At 38.5% G+C, this 22,220-nt stretch overlaps 2 protein-coding genes across 3 annotated transcripts in view; one reads left to right on the forward strand and one right to left on the reverse strand.

Annotated features, from left to right (window-relative positions):
• Window positions 1-22,011, forward strand: part of LUZP1 (leucine zipper protein 1) — a 117,621-nt gene extending 95,610 nt beyond the window's left edge. The window contains exon 6 of the transcript XR_011436523.1: window positions 21,939-22,011. The gene's annotated coding sequence lies outside the window, so the exon portion shown is untranslated. The remainder of the gene's footprint in view (window positions 1-21,938) is intronic.
• The window catches only part of KDM1A (lysine demethylase 1A), a 56,766-nt gene that overhangs the window by 9,882 nt on the left and 24,664 nt on the right, over window positions 1-22,220 (reverse strand). For both annotated transcript variants that reach the window (XM_023635540.2, XM_023635539.2), the window contains 10 exons: window positions 19,593-19,726; window positions 16,532-16,610; window positions 15,803-15,895; window positions 14,655-14,761; window positions 13,020-13,101; window positions 12,219-12,313; window positions 3,191-3,333; window positions 2,586-2,676; window positions 1,198-1,332; window positions 388-461 (listed from right to left, as the gene is read on the reverse strand). In XM_023635540.2, the coding sequence (XP_023491308.1) occupies window positions 388-461; window positions 1,198-1,332; window positions 2,586-2,676; window positions 3,191-3,333; window positions 12,219-12,313; window positions 13,020-13,101; window positions 14,655-14,761; window positions 15,803-15,895; window positions 16,532-16,610; window positions 19,593-19,726 (1,033 nt within the window). The remainder of the gene's footprint in view (window positions 1-387; window positions 462-1,197; window positions 1,333-2,585; window positions 2,677-3,190; window positions 3,334-12,218; window positions 12,314-13,019; window positions 13,102-14,654; window positions 14,762-15,802; window positions 15,896-16,531; window positions 16,611-19,592; window positions 19,727-22,220) is intronic.

Below are 22,220 nucleotides of genomic sequence, written 5' to 3' on the forward strand. Positions count from 1 at the left end.
TATTCACTATCAAAAATCTAATGGCTATAAAGTATAATACTTTCCTGGTCCCCAGAATTACGAGAATTTAAAGCAACAGCACATTCTATACCACGCGAAGACAATTTCCATTGACAACATTTTCATTCAAATATCAGATCTTACGGAGAAAGGGTATCTTTTCAAAAACATTAAATATAAAAGATACCCTCACACATTACAATATAAAAGTAGGGGATTTAGGAACCCGACAAGCAGTCTTATGTGCACGCTATCTTCTATTCATTATGCAATTTACAATCCATTCACTGAACATAAATAAAAGCCCGCAGTACTTTATAATTTCTTTCTAAATGTAACAGAAAGAACAGCAAAAACTCTCTCTCTTTGATGGCGCGTGTTCCTCACCTTGGGGGATTGGCTTCCAATTCTTGAAGTTTTTCTTCTAGCTTTCCTTGTGTTTCAGCTAATTCATCATATTCCTGATAAAATAAAGAGAACTGGGTTCATCTTAATGGGTCAGAGAGCCACCTCGTTACCTATACCACAAAGTGTAAGGCCTAGACCACATCCCTGTCTAGGTTATATCTGTAAGTGTGCCCCAACTTAAAAGTGAGTCAGAGCGCAGGGACAGCTGTTCTTGGAGACAAGCTACAGCGTGAGCCTGGAATTAAGATGGCGGTGAGGGGCACGCAGGAGGCAAGAAAGGGAGACTTGTGCTAGTGTGCTACGAAGTAAGGGTGAAAAAGAACAGCAACGACCACCTCCTGTGCACTCACCGCGTCCCTAGCATGGGGTAGGCACTGTGGATGCCTACAGGTGACGCAGTATTAACACCATGTCACCGAGGAGGTGATTAAGGAGTCCAAAGTCACATGACTAGGAGATACTAAGTTAGGGACTTCAATCAGCCAGTCTGACTCCAAATGACTCTGAAGTCTCTGTTCATTATCATTATTCTAAAACTGTCAGTGATAGACTATGACAGAGGACTAAACGGAGATGTAAGTAAGCTGAAGGATGAGGTTGTGAAAACAAGGTAAGAATTCTGCAGAAAAAGCAGATCTCAAACCAAACTAACCCATTAAGGCCCCATGGCTCCTGTGTACCAAACTCTCTTCTTCTCACTCCAGGGCTCTCTCTTTTCAAAGTTTCCCAGATCTATACTATTTCTTAGGATTCCAAGTTAAACCAACTGGGCATGTCTGTATACTGCACCTTGCAGAGAGCGGTCAGATCTCTGTGTTTGCTTTTCACCAAGAACTCAGCAGTGATGTCTCTGGGTGGCTTGACTTCAGACGCTTCTTTGTATTGCTGATGGAGTTCTTTGATTTTCTCTTTCAAATTTACCATCTAAGAGGGAAAAATACACACTCACCATTCCAGGTAGTGAGGTAATTCATCTCTAAATCATGAGCTTTGGCTCCTCCTCTAAACCGCTATTACACCAAAACAAGTTTACAACGCAAGGTCCTTGGAATTCTTAAATACCAGTTCTACAGCGTGACATTTTACTACAGAAAGAAATCCTACATGGCTCAACAAGGAGGTACCACGTCACTATCAGATAAATAAGATTAGCTCTGTCTTTTAAAATGTGAGAGAACTACAAGTGTCCCATTAATAAAAAAACATATAAATTGAAGTTAATTTCTAGGAAAAACAAACTACCACCAATTTAACTTAAACTTATCGTTTTAGGAAACAAACTGTCCTGATTTGCTTTTAATACATAAAGGTCAAATCATCCCACGAAGAACCTTAAGGAACCATTCCTCATGTTAGTTTTCTCAGGTTTCTGATAGTACTACACAGGACGAGGGTGACGGTTAAAGCTTGAGACTGGGGGCCCTGTCTATGGCAGGGCGCTATCCTGGCAGTTCGCTGTTACCCAGCCACTCCTCTCATTTCATCTGAACCACCATCCATGAAGAAGGTGCTCCAGAGACCTCTTCATTTGATAGGATGAAGAAATGAGGCCCAGTGAGAGAATGAGGCAAGAGTCCAGTCACAAGACACACCCAGATTTTGCATTATAAAGCCCTCCACGGGGAGGCAGGGAGAGGCTGTCCCACTTCATGTGTTCTCCTTAAACTGGTGTTATGTTTGCAGCTGGCAGGAGGAGGAGAAATAGATGGTTTCCCAGTCTAGAGCCAAGGCTCTGGAAGGGGTCTTCAACAGACATACCACTGGGGAATGTCCCCATATTGACACTTCAAGTGAAATAACTATGGTAATGGATTACGGTCCTGCCTGCTGACCTGCTGTCTCATCAGTGGGAACTCGACCCCAGCACAGCTGATCTCCTTCTCATCCTCTCATCACCAGAGGACACTGGGCCAGCTTTGCAACGGCCAAAGGGAAGCTGACACAGGAAAGATGTGCTTCCTCTGGCAACAGTTTACTAATAATGCCACACCCAAGACTGACAGATAAAACAGTGCCTTTTGCTAGTCGTTATTTTCTTAAGAATAAAGAGTCCCAGATGCGCAGACCGTCTCTCCCGTGGAGGGAAAAAACCAGAAATGCTTCTAAGATTTCTAAATTAAAGGCCTTTTTTCCTCCAATGATGCATTTTCAGCTCTGAAGAAAATACAGACTTTCACCTTATTAAGAAGTTCTTTCAATTCCTCCTGAGTTTTCACTATCTTCTTCCAATGTTCAATCTGCTCATCTTTGACGTGCTTTTCTTGTAACCTAAGAGAGACAATACGTGTGCCCTGGCCACAGAGCCAGCTTTGCAGCACAAGACAGGTGACCACCAAAAACATTCAAGGGCATCCAGGCCCACTGAAATTTCCTCTTCTTTTTTTCCTGTAGTTTTCTCCTCTTTTTGGTGAGGAAGATTGGCCCTGAGCTAACATCTGTTGCCAATCTTCCTCTTTTTCTTCTTCTCCCCAAAGCCCCAGTACCTAGTTGTACATCCTAGTTGTGAATCCTTCTAGTTCTTCTATGTGGAAGGCCACCACAGCATGCCTTGATGAGTGGTGTGTAGGTCCACACCCAGGACCCAAACTGGCGAACCCTTGGCTGCCAAAGCAGAGTGCAGGAACTTAACCACTATGCCATGGGGCTGGCCCTTGGTCTTACTTTGCATTTAATTATTTCACATAAAAATGAGCTCAAGTAATACGTGCTGAAAAACTTAAAACACAAACAGCAAATCTGTACGTGGAATTCACTATATAATAAGCAGTATCAAAGTACTTACTGAATGACGACTTCTAATGCCTGGCCAAGGGACACAGGCTTATTATTGAGGACATTGAAGTCTAGTTGATGGCTAAGGTAAGATGTAGCTTCTAGCAGCCGGTTAAACTCTTGCTCTACCATTTCATCTTTCTCTTTAGGAACCTGAAAATCCGAAGTGTAGCAGAATTGGTCCTTATAACACTAAACATAACCATCCATGAAAACACAAATGCTCTACAGTTTAAAAGGTCAAAATCTCAAAGGGGGTTTGAAACCTTTGAGGACAATGATTCAAACTCTGTTTTCCATGAAGTGGTCAATTCCATTAAATGAGATATGAAATGTTTTGGCCATGATACCTTCCTATTCTCCCAGTTTTCCTCTCACAGCTGGGACTCCGCCTCTATTAACAGCCACAGGACTCACACTGGTGCTAACTGAAATTATGTGGAGCACAGGTGCCCTGGAGCTGACATGCACTGAGATAAGCTGGGCTGACATGCAAGCAACACACCGGAAAAGTCCCAGAGAACAAAAACTATGTCAACACACCTGAGGACCTCCCAGAATAAAGGCAGGAGGGAAAAACAAGAAGCCCAAGCTATCTGCTTCCCCTCAAAGATGACAGAACTTCAGGTGGGAGTAGGGAAGAGAGAAGTGAAATTCATGGCTATTAAATAGAACACAATGGCACCTTAATTCTTTTGCAGATTAGTAGTGTTTTATGGCACCAATTAACTTCAGAGCTGAATGTCCAAAGCTCTTAGACTCTGAATGACAGGTCCCAGGACTGGCTCACACTTGTGGAGGCAGAGAAGACTGCACAGCAGACCATCACACTGCAAGATCACACTCTGAATCCCGGCTGCGTCCCTGCCCACTGGTACCATTCATCAGTCGACACAAATCCCCCTGCTACTGTTTAATTCAGCCCCAAAGTGAACCGTATCTGCAATTCTATCACTGAAGTCACGGCAGCAACAGAGAGAAGGGAAAAGCAGGTCTAAGGCAAGCATCTCTTGCCATAATAAACCGAGCATCAGCTGGGAAATAGGATTCAAAATAATGGAATTTCACTTTACAGCCAACCTAAAATTAGTAACAAGAAAACAAAACATTAAAGTAAGTTCTAATAAACACTAAGGCCAAGGAGGAGTGATCCTTTACAATCAGAGTTAACTGACTGCGGACAGGATCAGCACAGTAAGACTCTCCCTCTCATTTGAAATGCCTTAGTGTTTGCCCTTCCCAATAAAATGGACAATTTTGAAGCCTTAGCCTCTGCCCCTTCACTGATGTATCACACAAGTGACTCTACGAGGTGAGCTGTGCTGTGGCAAAAAGAATATGCCAAGAAGTACAAAGTGCCCCAAAAAAAGGGAGGGAAAAGGACTGCAACTCTCCTTTGGAACTAGAAATATGATAGACACCGGAACTGATTCAATCAAAATCAGATTTTAAAGCATCAAGTTCCAAAAGACCACACATGGGAGAGATCAGGAAATCTTTATGAATTAGAGAATCTTCCTTAGTCTAAGAAATATAAATCCCTGAGAATCTTCTGGTTCACGTTGAGAAATAAGGCAGAGAGTCAGGCTTTGGATCCCTGGTGTCATTTATACATCAGGGTGGTACCTAGGACTTCGTGGATCAAACACATCTGACCTACCCGTTCAACTCCACGGCCAAAGAACGGAGCACCTGGTGACCTCCCTACTTGTTCTGATTACCCAGCTCTCAGAGCTGATGGAAGAGACTCTCTTGTCAGCAATTTCCTTTACTTTCTCATCGGTTGTTTTCCCTCACTGATGTGATGGTCACATACAGAGCAGCTCAAAGCAATGCTGAAATTCTGCTCGGTGTAATTTCTGCAATGATGTTATAAAAGATGGTTCCAGAAACTCTAAATTTGGTGTTCCTTTAAAAAAAGGAAACAATTACATTTTCAACATGAAATCTACATAGTTATGAGATCTTAACTGATCAAAGATGCAATGTGCATGACTGCTTTTCCTAGAGTACATGGTGGTATTTCCATGCATGGCTTCTAAAACGCCCAGCAAGAGGACGCTATACCAGCAGGAGGGACCAGATCACGTGTGCCTCTACAATAGGGCAGAATGTGCCAATACACAAGTGTGCAAATGGTACAGATTAAAGCTCGTCCAGTGTCAAGTGAATGGCTTGCTCCAGACAAGTTTTAATCTTTGCAGCTAGGGTGACAGTCACATAGGGAAGTTCATACTAAAAAAGTACGCAGCACTCAGGCTCAGCAACTGGGGTCCAGGGTGTGTGGTAGAGAAGTATTTAAAGGGACACTGTCAAGGTTAGAGGAACCAAATTTGACCTTTTGTTTCTTCCATTTGCTAAGCAGCCCACTTGATTCATTACACTTTCCCCTTGAGTCCACCCACACCACCACCCCCAAAAAACCTGACGTTTTACATGCGCTTTCAATGACAAAAACTCAAATGGCACCAGCCCAACATACAGGTGCAACTCTACAACAACAAACCAGTGTGAATGTATGATGGAGAGGAACTTTGAAAGGGAAAGATTTAAGTTTCAAGCTTTCAATGGGTTGTTATAAACAGTGAGGAAAATGATTTGAAAAATTATGAAAAAAAAAATACCTTGACAGTGTCCTTTTAACCAGTGCAGCAGAGAGAGAAATAAACTGTAAATAACAGCCCAACAGCCACGTCAAGTTTAGTTTTGTACGACAGCAGTTAAATTAAGGCTTTAAACACACAGCATGACAGAAGCATTCTGTTAGCTCAGAAGCTGCAACCACCAGAGAAATAAGGAACAAACTGTACAGAGACCAAAACGGGAAAGTCAAGGCAGAGAAATGGGCAAAAGAAAGGCAGTTTGGGGGTGGTGGTGGTGGTAAAGGGAGATGGTGTCAGAAAGCAGTGAGAAAGCAAAACGTTTAACAAAAGAGAAAAGGAAATACAGAGAACAGTAACAAGGAAAACAACAAACAAACCCCAAACCAAACGACTACTGCACGTGTGACTGACACCAGGATGACACGGACTGCATCTCCGGTACACCATTCTAACTCGAGGCTCCACTTACGAGACCACGAGAAACAGCCAGCAGTCAGGCCCCACCTCTTTTCTGCCTCGTTCAGCAATTACAGGAATGTTCAGAGTGAGACCAGGGATGGCTTTGAAACCTGGATTTTTTCCCATTAACTTTCAAATTCCACTTTGAAAACAAAGGAGTATTTGGAAAATAGTAAATAAATTACTTTCCATTAGGAAACAAACACTGACTGGGAGAAAAAGAAAATGTGTTTTTAATATATTTAAATCTTGAATCTGTCTCTCTAATTAAGGTAGTTAAATATGTTCTATTTGACATACTTAGACAATGAAAAGAACTTTAGCAACTGACTACCCTAAGTAACCCCTAAATACCTGTTTCAAGTCATTTCTTTGCCCTTGGTGAGAATGCTTGGATTCTGTTAGTTCCACAATTAATTACGGAAAGGAGGTGAAATGCTGGCAATCTCTAAACACAAGAAGCAATCATTTTAGTTTTACCTGACCATTCTACTCTAGGTTCTTAAATTGCATCCTGAGAAAGGAACTCAGCAAATGATCACAAAGGGTTAAGCACCATGTTTGATGGCAACTGGATTTCTACGTTACAATAGAGCAAGAACACATAACAGCAAACTAAGAAGCAGTTTTTTGGGAAAGGACCTTTGATACAGTTTTCTAGCAAAGGCTCAAACAAAAACGACATCACTTGAAAGATTTCAAGACTTTCCAAAACCATTTATTTCTCTATGAAATGTTCCAAATAAACACTTCCTCTAAGACTAACAATTTGGTGACTCTTACTACTCTAAATGGGTATAATCCTGATTATTTCGGTCTTGTAGATTATATGGAACATCCCTGAACATGGCTGGGGAGGGGCAGCTTGTGGGTCTAGCCTATGCAGAATAAATTGAGGGAAAGCCGACCAACTTTCTGGACAAGGTGCTTGATCCTGCAAGAAGTCATCTCAAAGGAGTAAGGACAGCTCTCCTTAGTTCTACCTCTGGCTGCACTCCATCATCATAAGCTCTTTAGGTCTTCAAAAACACTATCCACCTATCTTACTTCCAGTCTCCATAAGTTCTCTAGCAGCAGAGCAGAATGGAGTTAAGTGATGCTAGGTTCTGGGTACATAAAGTTCTGAGATTTAGCCACAGAAATCCTCAGGAAGAATAATAAGTTAAAAAAAAGCTGTAATGGCCAAACCTGGCAAACACAGGCTACAGTCAATCTCCATCTCTCCCCTCCCCATGTACTTCTAGAATTGTGATAAAACAAAAGATTAAGATTAATTCCTTTGGTAAAACCTAGAAGCAGAAATTTAGATCTGAAGAGTCTCTAATTCAGATTCCTAAGGAGCTCAGGGGAATGAGATACAGCTATTATCTGCAGAGGGAGAATAAAGACAACAGGCATATCCTCAATCCAAATAAAATTCAAGGTGGTTCTATAAATGGAGACTGCTGCCTTCCTCACCCTCTTCTACCTCGGAAGGAATCTTTCAGGGGATGTGAATAACTGACTTCTTTAATGCAGCGACTAAGCTGTGTGGAGAAGGCACACACACGTCTAAGGAGTTTACTCTAGCACGTTCTAGCACACAGTAGAGGCACTCAGTAAATTCTCGTTAAATGGATAAATTAATATAATTTGGAAAAGCAAAGTCAGTATTATAACTATACTTGAGGGGAAAATAACTATTTTGCAACTTCAGGGAAATTAAAGGAAAGCATGAGATTTTTACATTTATAAAAAGCATGACATTTATAAAAAGCCATGATTTTAAAGGGTAGAGAAAGACTGCCTTAAAAATACCAAAGATGTTTCTGCAAAGGAAGATAAAAACTGAAAAGGCCAACAGGCCTATATCAAAGTATAGTAACCTAAGCACCTCTCTATGAACACAAGTGGGAACTTGCTCAGTTACGATGGGCACTAAGTATATCCAGTTAACGGTCTTCGTAAGCGAACTGGCACATCCGCTACCTTTCAGGTGTTCTCTTTCTTCCTCATAACTGCTGAGCCATTCTCAAGAAGAAAATTAAAATCTGTTTCTCCATGTACTTACTGAGTCTTTGGATCTTACTTGGTAACAACAAACTCTCTCTCTCTCAAAAGACAAGGGACCCTGTAAAGCAGAACACTCCAGCACTGCGGGAATCTGATTAACATCCCTTTTCATTACTCAAAAGAAGCCAAGGACAAGGCTAGACTCTAAAGGCCCCGAGTTACTAGCTGGTGTACAGGAGATGCAGAAACATTCAGTCATTTCCCCTGTGTCCCCCACCAAGCCATGTTTTCAGTCCCCTCACTGGTGCCTCCCCCAAATGTTCCTGACACATGAAGTCCTCTATTTCCCAACCTTCTCCAAGTCCAGTTAAAGCTGATTACAGCACAGTTCAGGCAGAGCTCCATCACCAGTCAGTCTGAGGGCAGCTGCTATATTAGCGCTGACTGTTTCTACAGGCGTGGAAGACACTTCTATTGACAGGGACCTCTTGAATCAGAACCAAACAGGGCAGCCCTTGTTCTAGTTATCCAGAGCCATACAATAAGCTCCCCTGAGCGTTCTAGCTGCCCATGTAGGACCGGAGAGCACAGAGAAGCAAGCTCTTCCAGGGATTCTTGTGATGATGATTAAGACAAGAACAAGGGAACAGAACAAGAACCACTTCCTATGTGGTTTCTTCTTGTAGCAGCAAAATGGCTGGGTATGGCGATATGTCCTTAAGACAATGTTACAAGGGATATTTGCAACTCTGAGTTAACTGCTGGCCTTGTATAGGATGAGAGAATTAGTTTCTGTGTACTAACAACAGAACCATCAAATCACCCTCTTTTCCCCTGAGGCTGTCCACAAAGAATGGAGGAACACAATCTCATTCATTCGACAGTTTACTAGAGAAAAATCGATGGCTGAGTGAATGTCCACTCTAGGTGGGCCTCGCTGCCTCCTTAGAGTAACTTATTAAAAGAAAGCTCTTTGAGGAGGAGACTCAGCTGAGGCAGTCACACAGGTAGTCACGTTGCTGACACTTCCCCTTACCTCTACCCTCCCTGAAATATCAGCCAGGCATAACAGAACAGGTATGGGAATTTGAGCTGGAACGCTAGGCAACGGGTCCTGGCTCTACAACTTACTGACTATAATCACCTTAGACAAACACATGTCTGAGCTTTAGATTCTTCCTCTGCAAAATGAGGGAATGAGCAACTGCCCTACTCACTCCTCAGATGTCTAAAGCCAGGAAACGTATTTTGTAATTATAAGCATAAACCAATGGGGTTATAGGCTCTTAGCACTTGTCCTGTAAGCCACAAGCCAGTCTACTGATCAACAGCTGTCTATTCCTACTCTGAGCTGGACTACTGGGAACAGCAAGATACAGAAACATTAGCAGGCCTTCTTGTGTTTGATTAATTTACAGCAAGTGGAACTCTAAGCTGCAAAAAGAATTTTTCCCCAAATCTGAGAAAGCTTAAAGAACCCTCCTTACTACTTGGCTATTGCACCAAATACAAACAAATCAACTCAGAAAAACCCTATAAAGATCAGATTTGAATGACAACTACAAATTTCACTTGGAAAAACATCCCTGCATACAAAATGCTGAAAACCACATACCAATGTAACAGCTTCTTACTACACTGCTACTCAAAGGGCTGGTCCTGGTGAGATCAAGAGCGTGTGCCACAACACAAAGGAACACACCACTTCCTTCATTAAGAAAGTCTTGCTACCAACAAACCACACAAAAAAAGTCATCATCTGAACTAAGAGTGTGGTTAATGATGTCGTTTATTTACATTCCTGTGCAAGCTATTTATCTCATCACATACTGGTAACCAAGTTAGTTCACAGGTTGCAGGCCACCCTTGAGGGGAATACTGGTATACTATGTGGAAACAAATGTTTTTCAAAAAATGTGTTAAAGTCCATCTAATACCAAGAAAGCAATTTCTCTGGATATCTTTACTACAAAGAAAACTCTCTTTTTACTGTTAGACTAAATGAATCTGCTCTACATTTAGGAAAATCTAAAGAAAAAGACTGCGTCTCAATGATCAATGATAATCTTTGCCTTGGACTCCATTACTTCTTGAGGACTAAAGTAATATTCACTTCAGAGGCTTGCCTCCTCAATTCAATTCTCTACATTACTGCCTATCTACCTAAATACCCATCTGGTCATGCCACTTCCCCTGCTCTTGACCCTCTAAAGTTCCAACCTATAAGTCAGCCTAGCAGCAACATCCTCCACTCTCAACTTCAGCTGTGTATCATCTCACCCTCACCAGTATAATCCTCTCCTCCTTCAGAGACCTTCCTTAGACTCAAACCTTCTTCTGCCTCTAATGCCCTTCCCTCCACAACCACGTGTTGAAGTCCTGAGCCACCTTCATAAATGTGCTCCTTCCCTCCAAGTCTGTCCTCCCACCTCCAGAGATACTCTTTCTCTCCCCCTTGGCTCTTCCATAGTAATTTATTCTTCTATCTAACCCTTGGCAAATCTGCCTTGACTTTGTGTTACTGGTATATGTGTGAGTAATATGTTTGTGGCTGTTTTTTTTTTTAAACACAAATTTTAATGACACCTATTGTTCTTGATGCTTTTAGGTTCTTGGAGTCACTAGGATTTAAGCCCCTTAAGGGCAGAAAATATATCTTCAGAGCTTAGAACAGTGCCTAGATTTTGGCAAATGTTCAATGAATACTTGTTGACTTGACTTTGATTTGCTTTAAAACACTCCAGACAAAAAAAAAAAAAAAGGACTAGATAGATGAAACAAGTTCCGAAAAACGTGAGAGTCCATAATCACACTCTTTCTACTTTTGTATATGTTTGAAAAATTCCATAATAAAAAGTTGGGAAAAAATAATTATTTGTGTACAAGTCCCACTAGACTGTGGGGTCTTATATGACAGGAACTATCTTATTCACCTCTGTATCCTTGGCAGATCTTTGCAGAGTAACAGAATGCAAGTTTATTGAATTGCTGAGTTAATCTCTACTTCGTCCTTTTTCTCTCTCTTCTTCCATTTTGTTTGTTCTGCCAGAAGGCCAACCTCGCTCCAAAAAGAGCCCTGGCAGGAAATCTGGATCAAGAATGGAGGGGATGGGAACCAAAGCATTCCCTGAAAGTCTATCTTTCTCTGATACGAACCCTATAAAGCCCAAAGGAAGACAGAAATTGGTGAGGATATCCCCTGGGACCTACCACACAAAATTCAAGAGTCGAGATCTTACCATTTTTAGTAACAATAGCTAAACTGCCATAAACATAGCAAATCTTCTCTTCCTCAAAATATAAAGATGATAATGTGCTTATATCCTGAGACTTGTGGACTCTCTCAATCCTGACAGGGAAGTTGGTAAAACTCCTACTGAATACAAACTTGTGAATTTCACTCACTCTTAAAAATCAGGACTGACTTACATAGTCTAAGCCTATCACACAGTCGTTAAACTACTCTCATCTGAACGCCACTTCCATGCCACTGCCAGACTAAGTACATAAAGCTCCTAGCCTCTGGTCAACAACTACTTTAACCTCCCTTAGCATGTGGGTAAGTACCAGCATTTGGCTATTAGCCCATCAAAAACTTGAGCCTACAAACACAAACCTGAAATCATAAAGAGCACATGGAGCTAAAGCACATGATGAGAGGCACAATACAGAGAAATGAAGAATTAGGTGTTAATTCCACAGGTCTCTTGGAGTAGGTGGCCACAGCCAAGTAAAAAGATTAACTGTCTAGCTAGCCTTCATTAAATGTCTAATGATAAATGCCTAAACAGGCATGTGATTTGCATATACGCAATAATAATTCCTTCCTACATAGCTCAGAATTAAGGAACAATCAGAAGAACATCACATCCATTTCCACCCAGTTCATTTTTATATGACTGCATACTCATCCACACATTTCCCCAAAATTGTTTTCAACTGAACCAAAGAAATTTCGAAAAGTTCTGCCAGTCCTCCACTTACAGCTTGTCCATTTGCTTCATAAAGTGGGCATTTCTGCTTGATCTTGGCCAGTTCCATATTTACTTGTTTGCTGACCACAGCCATGGGATTCCCTCCTAGAAAAAACTCAAACCATTAAATTCAACACACCTATGATAAGATGACAAAAACTCTAAAGCAAAAACATTTTTCCTCAAAATTTAAATTACTCAAAGCTTAAAGTATGTGAATTATAAATCAAAAAAATGCCCAAAGTAAAATAAATGTAAAATAAGCATAAAGAAGAAAGCAAATTGCCTATAATCCCACAAAGTTAACATTTTATTATAAACGTTTCTAGACTTCATGTGCATAAAATTACAGACATACACACGCAAAAGGATAACATATATTTTGTTTTATAATCTTTTTTCAACTTAGTAATAAATTGTGGACATCACTTTATGTTATTACAGAGCTTAATTTTTAGTGGCTGTTAGTTCTCATTGTATAATAACTTGATCTTCCAATCTGTGGTTTCTAATGTTCTGCTATGCCACGGTAAAAAATATTCCAAACACAACATAGTCCACTTATCTATTTACTTGTATAATTTCCTAGAACTAAATCTGCTAGGTCAAAATGTACGTACAATTTAGATTTTATACACACTGATGTATCTTTTTAGGAAGACTACTTGGTCAATTTACCTCTCACTAACACTAATAATAGTATCCTAAATCAATATATTTTAAAATTGCATCTATGGCTTTAAAATACAAGCTTTAACAATCTTTTGAGTCTCAGATCTTGTATTACAGTACAAAACTAAGAATTACTTACCAAGACCTGTTACTACCATGGCTCCAAGATCAGCTACGTAGTTTCCTTTGCGAAAGGTAGCAACTCGTCCACCCACACGATCCTGTTTTTCAGAAATTAAATGGCTAAAATCATCAATTCTATTTTCACCATAAGGACCTGGCATGGTACCATCCCAGGCCTCTGTAAAGAAAGGTGTAGCTTAGAGTTTACATGGAGTGCAATGCAGGCACAGGAAGCAAATGAAGTTTAACTATTTGAGGGAGTAGTAGACAATACAAAAGATATAGAATTAAATGATGTGATGTAGGAAACAATTTGACAGCCAGAAGACATACCTAGTTATAGGTGCTATTATCTCTATAGCCAGCTGTCTCTGATACCACTTAGTGTACGGGCTGAGCAAGAGCCACCGACACAGAAAATACTTGCTCACAAATTCCAAAACTAAATGCCATTTTTCTACCATCGTGTTCCAACTCTTGCCCCGCAGTCCCCAAAGTCAGCTGTGACTGATGTGGCAGATGACTTCTCTGGCAAATGGTTCTCCACCACAGCCCCTGGGGGCAGAGTGTCTTCTGAGCATGAACTGTTGACAGTGTCTCTCGCTCCTAAATAGGCCCAGGTTTCTCTCTGCTGACTAGGGATTTTCCAGTCTGGGGAAACCTTACTGAGCTGTAGGGATACTGCAATCATGGATAACATGGAGTACTCTGTAAACTCTAAACCAACCAACAAAAAAGCAAAACAAAACCCAGTAAACCAGATTAAGACTCTCTGTGGGTAAGAATCACAATGATCTCATTGTTCTTTACTGTATTCTTAGTACCCAGGACACAGAGGGCACAAAAACGTTATCTGAATTAACGAATAAAGTACTATTTTTAGTAGGACTATACAGGAATTATTTATTTCCCTATATTCTATTTGAAAAGAATATTTTAAAAAATTAGCAATTTATAAAAAACAATTAGGATTGCACTGCACAAAACATTCTGAAAGCTTTTACAGAATTTCAGATTTTTTTGGTTACCTGAGGTTTTTTTTTTTTAACTCTGGGAATCTAGGGAGGCCTTTCAAGCCACTAGAAGATAATTAAATATCAAAAATAACTCACAAAAATAATTCAAACAGTAGCATCCTAACGTGATGTTCCTTTTTCCTTTCTGTGCCATCACCCCTTTCCTCTTTCAGTTTCCATTTCCCACTCTAGGACCAGTGACAAGGGAAGCAATATCTTGGTTCCAGCAGGCCCTAAAAGATGGCTGCTGCCTGAGAAGCAACTTCTTCTCCTTTACTAGCAAACAGGGACTACAACTCACTCTGTTCCACCACTAAAAATAACTGCCTCATGCAAAGGATATGTCCATGAAGGCCCCAAATTTGAAAGTTAACTGCAAGAAACAAGGACCTGAAAATATCCACCTAAAGGCTATAAACATCATTTACAAAGTCTAAATACTCACTGAGCACTTTTCAAAGTTGTACTATCAAAAGCACTTTAACCAATATAAATAACACTATTCAAAATACTTTGAGTGTTATACAAATCAGTTTGGTTTAATTCAAGTTGTATGATTCCTTAATTTGCAACAGATAATTTCTTTACCACATTTTCATTAGCTAAGGCTTCGAAACCCGAAATAAAATTCTTACCCTGGCTTCTAGAAGTGTGACATCCATTCCAAAACTCTGTAACTGACGAGCTGCTGCCAAGCCTGAGACACCAGAGCCTATAATAATTACCTTTCCTGTCTTTTTAGCTAAAAATAAAAAATGAACAAAAATTAGAATATTTTATTATAGGTTTGAGAGTTTGTATTTATCATTTTTTTATATCATAAAAACTTCTAGGTTCTTAACATGTCATGATGTCTTACAAAGAAAACAATTCAGAGAGTTATTTTCAAAATACGGAAACTATCTGAATACAAAGTAGCAAATAGCTGAAACTTATAAACTTTAATTCAATGTTGAAAATTAATAATTGAAATTATCTTACCTCAGTCACATGCTTCAGTATCTGTGACCCTTGGTCAACTTATTATGAATAATCTACTTCATTTACCTTACAATTATACTAGGATAATTTGAGCAGTCAACTTATTTGTTCTTAAAACTATTTTCTTTAAGCTCTACTCCTGTAGTCTTTAGTATTCCTTTATAAAGAATTACTAAAGCATCAAAAATAAATGTATTATAAATAAGCAAATAAATGTATTAATTCTAAAAATAAGTAGTATTTAAAAACTAGAAATGTGGGGGCAGCTTGATGGTGTACCTACACACCACTCATCAAGCCATGTTGTGGTGGTGTCCCACATACAAAATAGAGGACTGGCAGGGTGAATCTTCCTCAGCAAAAGAAAAGAAAAGAAATGCAACCTTGAGCAGTATAAAGAAGGTCAATGAGAGAAAAATCTCAAACTTCCTGCTTTCATAACTGACTTGGTTCATTTTTAACAAAATTTTTAAACTGATTTTTCTTAAATTGGAAATTCAGTATCTTTTACAAAGTACTTATTAAACCAGAAATTACAGGTAATGCACATGGATAAAAAGATTTTACTTTAAATTTGACTTATAAGATAAACTTGGGAATATTTTGGCTCCAAATATAGATACTAAATACAATACCAGAAGTCTCCTGGAAATAAAATGATAAAATAGGGGCTGGCCCCGTGGCTGAGTGGTTAAGTTGGCAATGGTTGTTAGCTCAGGTGCCAATCTTTAAAAAAAAAAAGATAAAATAGACTCCTAGAATCATAACTTAAAACCAGGAAATTCATTGGCCACGTCCTTACTTGGGAGGGGTTTTATCCTCTTATAGATGCCGAAGTTGATAAGACCATGACGCTCTAAATAACTGTGAACTCGGTGGACAAGTACAGTATCACCTACAGAATAAATAAATTTAAAAACATGTTTATATTTTTAGCAGTTTAAATAGGAAACTCTTTAATCATTCTACTTCTCCATCACGCAGTCATTCCATACATCTTTTCCATGAGCTTCAGATCATGTGACTCCTTTAGAAAAGTGATTCTCAGAACAACCAGTCTGTGAGGTAGTCCAAAATGCATATCACATAATTTGGAATTTTTAAGAATGGCATTCCATTATAGATAAAATGAAGGACAAAACAAACCTTTTTTAAAGTGATATTATGCTCGTTTACTTTGGCAAAACTTTACAAGACTTTGTTGGTACCAAGTGGGAAATGAGAAATTCAGAGAGCCAGCCAATTGCAGTCCACAAGTACTCCATGGATTAAAGTTGGAACATAGGTCTGGGGAAATTATTAGGAATCTCTTGAAACCACTCACCTGTCAACACAATTTCAAAACCAGAAAAACAATTACAAATAATGCAAAATAGTTTTTCTCCAAGGCTCATTTTTGCATAACACAAGGTGAGATAAGATGGAAATATGAATGAAAAAATTCATTATCAAGGAACCATGAGCCTCCTGGAAGGAAATACCAATTTTCACAATCCAGTCCAAAACTAGTCCTACTCAACACACTACTTACTGTTATAAGGTGCTTCTAATTGCTGGAGAGTAGCCTCAAATGTCAGCTGAATCTTTGGATTATCCAACCACAACTGCAACTGTATTTAAATGATAGAAATTGTATTACACACAGACAAACACCACTTGACCACTTTAAAATATACTTTTTTAAGGCCCTAAATATGGGCTTTCCATTCATTGAAACATTGAGGGTTACACTCTTGACAAAGAACTGACAAAACACAAAACCACGTCAAATGAGCGAATTATTAAAGAAGCTGGAAGATATTTAGCCTGAAAAAGAAAAATACCTAGTAATTTGCCGAGATCACACAGGTGGGAGGGAGGAACAAGGATTGAAACCTGGGTTGCATGACTCCAGAGACAGTGAGTAGATCAAATCCACAAAAACAAATGAGTGATTAGATATGCAGAGGCAGGGGGGAAAGAAGTGCCAAGGATAACACCTCAGTTATTGGCTTGCAAAACTAAGTGAGTTGGTATGCCACTCTCTAAACAAGGGTCACTGAAAAAAGAGATAATGAGTTTAGTTTCAAGACAACCAGAAGGAGGTATAAGATTGGCATCTAGATATAAGATCTGGGGCTCAGAGGAGAGTTAAGATCTGGAGACATTTGCTTCCAGGTGATAATTCAAGCCAAATGTGCAGAAGAGGACTCCTGGGGGAAAAACAGGGGAGAGAGGAGAGAACCTTAAGCAGCCTTAAGGAACTTATGCCAGTTCACATAATGGCCTGTTGTTAAGGATATCCCTACAAAGCAGTCAGAGAAGACAATAACCAGGGAGGCAGGAGAAAAGCCAGAATACTGTGTTAAGCTAAGAGAGCTGTATGTTTAAGAAAGGAGTGGTAATTACTTCAAATACAGTTGAAAAAGCAGTAAGATGGGGAATTAAAATATTATGGTACAAACAATGGACTCTAACGTGAATTCTCTTGAAATTGAATATACATCTGCAAAATGCAAGACCAACCAAATACCATCATATTTAAGTCAGCTAAAAATTAATAAAGACTGCTCCATAGACAAGTTTCAATGAAGGAGTTAATTTGGTTATGTGTAAATAAACCCAATTACAAAGAGATATGACCAAATCCACATGCATCCTCTACTTTTCTCTGTGGCCACTAGCAAGGGAAAGCGGAATTCCTGAAGTACACACTGGACCCAAGGTCCTCACCCCTCAATACAAGCCTTCTTCCTCCTTCCATCCTACAAAATAAAGCTCAGGTCATAGTTCTAGCTCAGGTCATAGTTCTAGTTTAATAATCCTAAAGTTGTGCTTTTAAGATCTGGAAGCAAAAGATGTAGTTTAAGATGAGAGAACTGATAGAATTCTTACAGGAGAGAATGACTCATGTTCTGTTTTACAGCCAGAAATGACAACTCTAACCTGAGCTAGTCCTTCCCCAAATCTGGACTTCTGATCACAGGAAATGAATTAGCGAAAACAGAGATCACTGTAACTACACCACTGGAATTCAAGTAAAAAGCGAAAACTCCCCTCAGATGAAAAAAAAAAATCACGATTTTGTCTAAAATATCCACTTAGATCAAATGTTGATATGCTATACACAGAAGCTGATTCAATTATAAGACAGATTGGCCTCAGAAATACACATTAAGAATTTTTCCATTCTTTTTTTAAAAAAATCACCCTGTTTTCTCCTCACAAAAGAGAACCTTTATTCTGTTCTACAAAAACCCAGTACGACCTACCAATCACTCTAGTTAAATGCCATTTAACAATCCAAATTTAGTAGCGTCTTTGCAGTCTACTAGCCAACATAAAGAAGTTAGTGGTGACCACAAAGCAGACATGCTGAAATGATACCTCTGAACTACATTCAGAACAGCTGAAAGCACAACATAAACTCCTTCTTCTCTGCGTCACCCTAGAGGACAATGGGTATGTTCTGATAGAGGCTTGCCCTCCTCTACTCTACGGCTACAGAATCTCTCATGAATAAAGGACACGCAAGAAAAATTCACAGAACACATACAAGTGACTAATAAATGTGAAAAAGCAGTCAAAGTAATCAAAGAAATGGAAAATAATGAAATGGTTTTGGTCTATTATTATAGCAGCACCAATTATCATTGTTTTAACACCAAAAACAGGAACAGAGCAATGGGGGCTGTCAACTGGTTCAGCCTTTCCGGGAAGCAATCTGACAACATGAATCAAAACTTAAAAACTGTTCATACTTTTTGACAAGGTTGTTTTCCCCCTAGAAATCTATCATACGAAATAATAACCAGAGATAGAGTCAAGAATGTATAAAGCTGTTCAGAGCTTAATAAAACAAAAAAATTTAAAATATGTATTAACATTTAATAAATTAAATTTTAATATTTAATAATAGATTAAATATTAATATTTAATAAATTAAATGCCCAACAGCTAATGTGCGACCGACTGTTGGACAAAATATTATGCAGATATTAAAATCAATCATTTAGCCAGAGGTGGAGGTTGAACCAGACGAGAAGAACAGAATAAAGGTCTTTCTTATCCTGGGAAGGAAAACTGATTAATATTATTATTTTTTAATTATTTTTTTTGTGAGGAAGATTGTCACTAAGCTAACATCTGTGCCAATCCTGCTCTATTTTATGTGGTATGCTGCCGCAGCATCGCATGGCGCTAGGTCGGTGCCCAGGATCTGAACCTGTGAACCAGGGGCCACGGAAGCAGAGCATGTGAACTTAACTACTATGCCACTGGGCTGGCCCCCAAAGTGATTATTTTAAAAGTATATTTTAAAGAAATGTTTAAATAAAGATTCTTACTGTGTGTTTATGAGGTTATGAGGAATGAAAAGGATCCAAAGAAGGCATGGAAGTAGGATCTCAATTTTGTGAAAACAAAAATTAAACATATGTTTTTTAAAATATCTGAAGGAAAAGAAACAACTAATTGTTAACAATGGGTATCTCTGGATAATAGATTATAGATAATTTTAAAATTCTTTCCTCTCTATTTTTCCCCATATTCTCTGTAAAAGTAACATGCACTCTTTATAATCCAGGTGGAAAAAAGCTGACACAGAAACTCACTGTGCGGTTTCTAATGAACAGAAAAACCTTCTGGGTCTGCTGTGGGCCACTGATGATGTCTGGGAAACAGGCTGCTTCCTGAGATGTCATCCGGTCGTGAGGAAGTCTACTCTGGAAAGCTGCACCCTCCACACCTAGCAAAGAAAGCAAAGGACTTCTGGGAAAAGCGCAAGTGAATACAAAACCAGGCCTAACGATCATGCCTTCAAACTCTTTTTGCCAGAAGAACCTCTGTACAGCTTTGCCTCATTCAGACTGAGCTCACCTCCTTTTTTTAGAAAAAACTTTCAATTTGCACAAAAGCTAAAACATCCTTAAAATTTAGTCACTCTTTTGAGCTTAACATTCCAAAAATTGCAGTTTACTGATGAATGAAACAATATACCTTATAAGACATAACAAGACATTTAGAATATTTTCTTTATCCTCAAAATAACTTAATATTAGATACTCTAATTAAAATTAGCATCATTGATAGTGTACAATAAATTTTAAAACTAGAGAACCAGAATAAAGGAAAACACAACAGGAAAGCAAAGGAGGCTATGGAGAGAAAAACACAGTCCCACGCCTTCTTTTAGGATTACAGTAGAACAGGAGAGGACTCTGAGGCTTCATAAGGACCAGTACAAAATGCACGGCCTCGCCAGGGTACCACCCATCAGCTCTCACAATTCAAGGTTGGCAAACAGTGAGAGAGCAAGCAGACTACAACAAGGAGACGGAAGAGAGCAAGCCAGTTACCTTTTCTGGAGGAAACATTAGAAATGCTTTAGTACAAATTATAAGTAAAATATGCTACTGCATATAGTACATATGCATATAGTGTAGACATACCCTATATACTACAAGTAAAATATATGTTATTTTGAAACTCTTAAACTTAGGTATTATTACTCTATAAGCTGGTAGTTAAGTATATCTTTATGAGATGTCCTCAGAAATACTTTACATATATTTTATTTGTACTTCTAAGATCACCTTGTAAAGATATAGCCAACCACCAGCTTATGAAAATATCAGGACACAATTTAAAGAGTTTTAAAATTCAATATCATTGAAGTAATTATATATGAGTAACAAAATAGGTACCAGATATCTATATTTAATCATTTTAAAGCACTAAAACAAGAAGTTGGAAGCACTGATAATGGAAGCTAAATTAAAGGAAAGGCATTAGTAAGACTAGGAAAATAACAAGATCAAGGCAGGTAAAGAAGTAACAGAAAATTATAGCTAAGCTATTAAGGTACTGTTTCCACAAAGACATTCACACACTACCTAGGGAAAAAAAATGGTTCAAAAGAGGTCAAGCAAAAATGCCTAATGCTAATAAGGGCTGCACATTAAGAAACACTGTTCTCGGAGACAAGGAGAAAAATCTATCCATCCACAGTAGATAACAAGGGTACAAATACTGTGTTCCCATTACTAAATCAACAATCCTCACATTTAATGATCCTCACCCTAAAATTAAAGACTGTCAGGACAATTCATTATTCCTAAAGGAAAAATAATAATCAGTAAAAGCCATACTATTGAGGGTGGAGCATGAAATTAAGAAAAAAAGAAATGCTGACTATCAGGGGTATAAGTTATTTTGGTAATGTGAAATTTTCTAAACTACACAGCTTTGACGTCCCCAGTCCCCTATCCCCAAATCACAGCAAACTAAACAAACAAAAAACAAAACCAAGACCCGAAACACGTCACATTGTAAAGAGCATTACCTACACAATAATCCAGAGTATTGGGACCAAATATCCCTTAATTGGTTACTTCTTGGTATATTTCATGAGTGTATAGTATTAACATGAAAACCAATGAACTCTATAAACTCTATTTCTCCCTCTCAAAAATAGGGATAGTTTTCTTTCTTAGCTATATTATCTTCTATGTTTAATAAGCGGTCACTGAACATCAATCCTACTGCAAAATACTACTGTCAATGACAGTCAGGAAAACCGTGTAGAAAAACCCACTAAATTTTATATTACACTTGGCTTCTCATTCCATGTGTTCTTATCATCAAAAATCATTCTAATATAGTTGGCTAACTTTGGGAATCTTGAAAATATGTAACAATTAAGAAATTTTACTTATATAAGTCATGTGGCAGTTTTACAGCATCTTTAAATCAAACATCAAAAGTTTAAAAAAAGGAATTAAAGAAGCCAAAAGTTGTGACATTAATGTATGCGTGAAATAACATTCTTCTCCATCTCTATCTTGTACATAAGATATTTAAAAAACCCTGGTTATTCTTAAATACTTTATCAATTTTTTAAAATGAAAAATGGTCTCTAAAAACTCTCAGTAATTATTTCCTTCCTTTGGTTTTTACAGATGAAGAATTATCTCAAGGAAGAAAGACCATCACCAAAATCAAGGTGAAAAGGAAGAAAGACCATTATCAAAATCAAGGTGAAAAGTGTGCAAGATAAAAATCTAAACCTTTTTTCAAAGAAACAAAAAATGTTAATTTGGAACCTAAAACGTTCAGAAGCTAAATCAAAACATCCTTTTTATAGGATATTTCCAAAATGAACTAACAGACCACTCTGGATAATCTAACTCATAAGTATCTCCTTTAGAGGGAAAAACCTTAAAGAATACAACAACTGACTC

The sequence above is a fragment of the Equus caballus genome, chromosome 2 (assembly GCF_041296265.1).
Source record: "Equus caballus isolate H_3958 breed thoroughbred chromosome 2, TB-T2T, whole genome shotgun sequence".
Lineage (NCBI taxonomy): Eukaryota > Metazoa > Chordata > Mammalia > Perissodactyla > Equidae > Equus > Equus caballus.